Source organism: Pterocles gutturalis, unplaced genomic scaffold (assembly GCF_000699245.1).
Source record: "Pterocles gutturalis isolate BGI_N339 unplaced genomic scaffold, ASM69924v1 scaffold1920, whole genome shotgun sequence".
Taxonomy (NCBI): domain Eukaryota; kingdom Metazoa; phylum Chordata; class Aves; order Pterocliformes; family Pteroclidae; genus Pterocles; species Pterocles gutturalis.
The window spans coordinates 6390-9450 of NW_010137896.1; the positions used below are offsets into that span (position 1 = coordinate 6390).

Consider the following 3061-nt stretch of genomic DNA (forward strand, 5'->3'; position numbering starts at 1 on the left):
CACAGCGGTTTCGCTGTTCTAACTCCTTTGCTTTCGGTGGCTTTTGATGGAGCCCCCAGAGAGGGAGAAGGTTAGATCGGTCTGTTTACACCAAAGATCTCCAAACGGAGTTTGCGGTAATTGAGTTTTACAACAAAGCTCTAGAAAGCATTTCCCAGGGAGAAACTGAGGCTTAACTTAATGACTTCCTGAAGTCAGACAGTCGGTCAAGCCAACCTCTGCTTCCAGGTCCCACCCAGCCCAGCCCCGGGCTCCCAACAATACACAGGACTCCTTCAATCGTGAGAGTCGGCGCAGCATTGTATCAGCGATTCCTGAGCGATCGCTCGCTTTTCCCACGCGAGAACAAAATCCGGTTTCTATTCACACAGAAAGCAACGTCTAAATACAATTATCTGGCTTACATCCTTCCCTTTACGGCACGTTACTATTATCGACACAGAAAACAAAAGCTGCTCAGTGAAAAAGGAACCTGCTGGTCCCCCTTACCCTCTGATGTCCATCTGATCGAGCTCTCTCCTCTGCCTCCTGCCAGCCCTGGAGTAGAGGCTGCTCTTCACTTTGTTGATGACAGCACTCGACATATCTGACCAGTCCTCTGTTGACCTCTTGATGTAATGCTTTTTCAGCTCCTCCTCATTGCCATAGTACGGGAAGATCATGTACTCTCCCTTGGGGTTCTTCTTGAAGACCACGTTGGTGTGCAGCACGCGGCTCAGCTCCCGCAGGAAGTTGAAGGAATTGTTCTTCAGGTTCTCGGGAGTGATGAGGACCACCACCACCAGCGTGCCGTCGGCCAGCTTCTCCGGCATGTTGTTTGCACAGTCCAGACCATCCCATTCGCACTCAAAGTTATTGCATCCCTGGTCACAGTGACCATCTGAGAAGTGATCTTTGCAGTACTGATCGTACAGAGGGCTGGGCAGAAGGAAAAAAAAAAAGGCAGAAGGATGAGTTAGACCAAGTACCGCACACATCACCTATCTGCTGAGGAAATAAACAGCGGCCCACAAGGACCTCTCTTTTGTATAAATATTCGTCATCCTGATAGACACTAAGCCAGTTTACGTGGAAGGCACCTGTTCCATGCGGCGCTGTGCAGCACTCACCTCTGCAGGTGAAAGACAGCAGCTGTTACATTATAAGCTGCAATTTAGATGCCAGAAAAAGGGACAAATTACTGTGACTCAGGGAAGTCATCGGGACACACAACAGTTACTCAGGCCAGCGTTTGTCCAGGAATCTGGGATTCAGTTCCTGCTGTTGCCAAAGACAATGTCTGGTGAATGCCTGGATGTGAACATCATCGTGTGTTCTGGCTGCTCCTTCATCTAGGCTCTCCCTACACTGACACTCGCTGTGTTCTGCTGGGAGCTGGAGAATTCACTGCTGTGGTGTGATACAGGCAAGGATGGGGAAGCCGCCTGAAACGACCCAAAGCCAGAGAGCTTCCAAGTGTGTACAAACTCAGAGCCCAGGGAAGCGTGGCTGTTTGAGCTGCAGCCCCACAGGCAGCAGAACAGAACGTAGAGAGGGAACTACAGCTCTGCACTGAGGACCTTCAGCAGATGCAACCAGAAAATATCCCCAGATGATCCGCACAGAGCTCATGGCTTTAAAACAAGGGAATCAACGAGCACGTCACTTACTTGCACTGCCCTTCGTATTTCTGGCAGTCAAATCCATCGTACAGGCAGCCGGCATTATTGCACTGAGAGTCGCACTTGCCATCGTTGAAGTACTTCCAGCACTGCAGGGACTGGGAGCAGTTCTTCCAGGGGTCGTTGAAATTGAGGGAGCAGTCGCCCCCGTCCCAGCCGCAGGCGTGGTTGTTGCATTTCGCATCACAGATCTTGTTGCCGGCATAGCCCGGGCAAACTGGAATCTCACACTTCTCCTCAATTTTGGGTGGGATGATATCCTGCCCGATCCCACCCTGGAAATCGAAGTCGAGGATGTGGCAGTTGAGGCCGTTGAACTTGGCGGGGCAGTTGCAGCGGTAGTAGGGGGAGGCATCGCTGAAGAACTCGCAGGTGCCCTTGTTGTAGCAGGGGTTGGGCGTGCAGGGGCTGCTGGCCGGGTACTGGCACTCGGGACCCGTGAAGGCGGGCGCGCACATGCACTTGGAGCTCTTGTGGATGGAGATGCAGGTGCCGCCGTTCAGGCAGTGCAGGTTCCCGCAGGTGCGGGAGTCGTTCTCGCAGGTGGCACCCACGAATCCCTGGGGAGGTGACAGCAAGGAGTCAGAATCACCAACACTGTCCCACAAGCAGCCTAACACACATGTGCGTTCTGGGAAACAGCACAAACCCAGAGCATCGGGCAGATATACCCAGGGCATGGCCCTGGAGCATCCTAGTGATGGGCAAGAATAATCCGGAGTGTAAACCCCGCTGGAGCATCCCCCTCAAAATGAAGGGAGCTCTTCTCTGGAGCTGCCTGCTTCACCTTTACGTGGAGCAAATACAGGCAAGCGCCTGTCCTACAGAGCTGTGTGTCCCACCTGCAGGGCTGAGCCACCTCCTTCCCCCTGGCTGACCCGCTCTCCTTGCAAGTCAGAAGGGTACGGACACACGGATACGCCTCCCTCCAGTGAGCACCCACAGCAAAGCTTCTCCCCTCCCTGTGCTTAGCCCTGCCTATCCCAGTCGGGGAAACGTCAGGGGCTAAACTGGGGCCCCTGGACCACCCATCTCCGCAAGGGGCTGCCTTGCAGCACCCGTGCAACACCCCGCGCTCAGAGCTGGCGAGGAGCAGGTACGCACAGGGGGGCACTTGCAGATGAAGCCACGGCCGGTGTTACTGGCAACCGCGCACGTTCCACCATTCCTGCAGGGTTTGCCCTTACAGCCGTCCACCACGGTATCACAGCGACGGCCTGCCGAGGGAGAGGAGAGCGTGAGGAGCAGAGGAAGGCGTGCGAGATGCTGGGGAAGGCTGGGGGCTGCAGGGCTGGGGGCTGGGGGTTAGGGTGGGGGGACACGGTGCTCACCTGCATAGCCAGGTCGGCACTCGCATTTGTAGTCGTTGACCCGCTGCACGCAGTTCTGGGTGCCGCGGG

At 55.2% G+C, this 3061-nt stretch overlaps 1 protein-coding gene across 1 annotated transcript in view; it reads right to left on the reverse strand.

The window, feature by feature from the left end:
• The window catches only part of LOC104468548 (neurogenic locus notch homolog protein 1-like), a gene marked incomplete at its 5' end in the record, with an annotated part of 8801 nt that extends 5745 nt beyond the window's left edge, over positions 1-3056 (reverse strand). The window contains 4 exon segments of the mRNA XM_010082729.1: positions 490-918; positions 1650-2221; positions 2766-2878; positions 2993-3056. Of these exon segments, the coding sequence (XP_010081031.1) occupies positions 490-918; positions 1650-2221; positions 2766-2878; positions 2993-3056 (1178 nt within the window).
• Between the last annotated feature and the right edge of the window lie 5 nt (positions 3057-3061).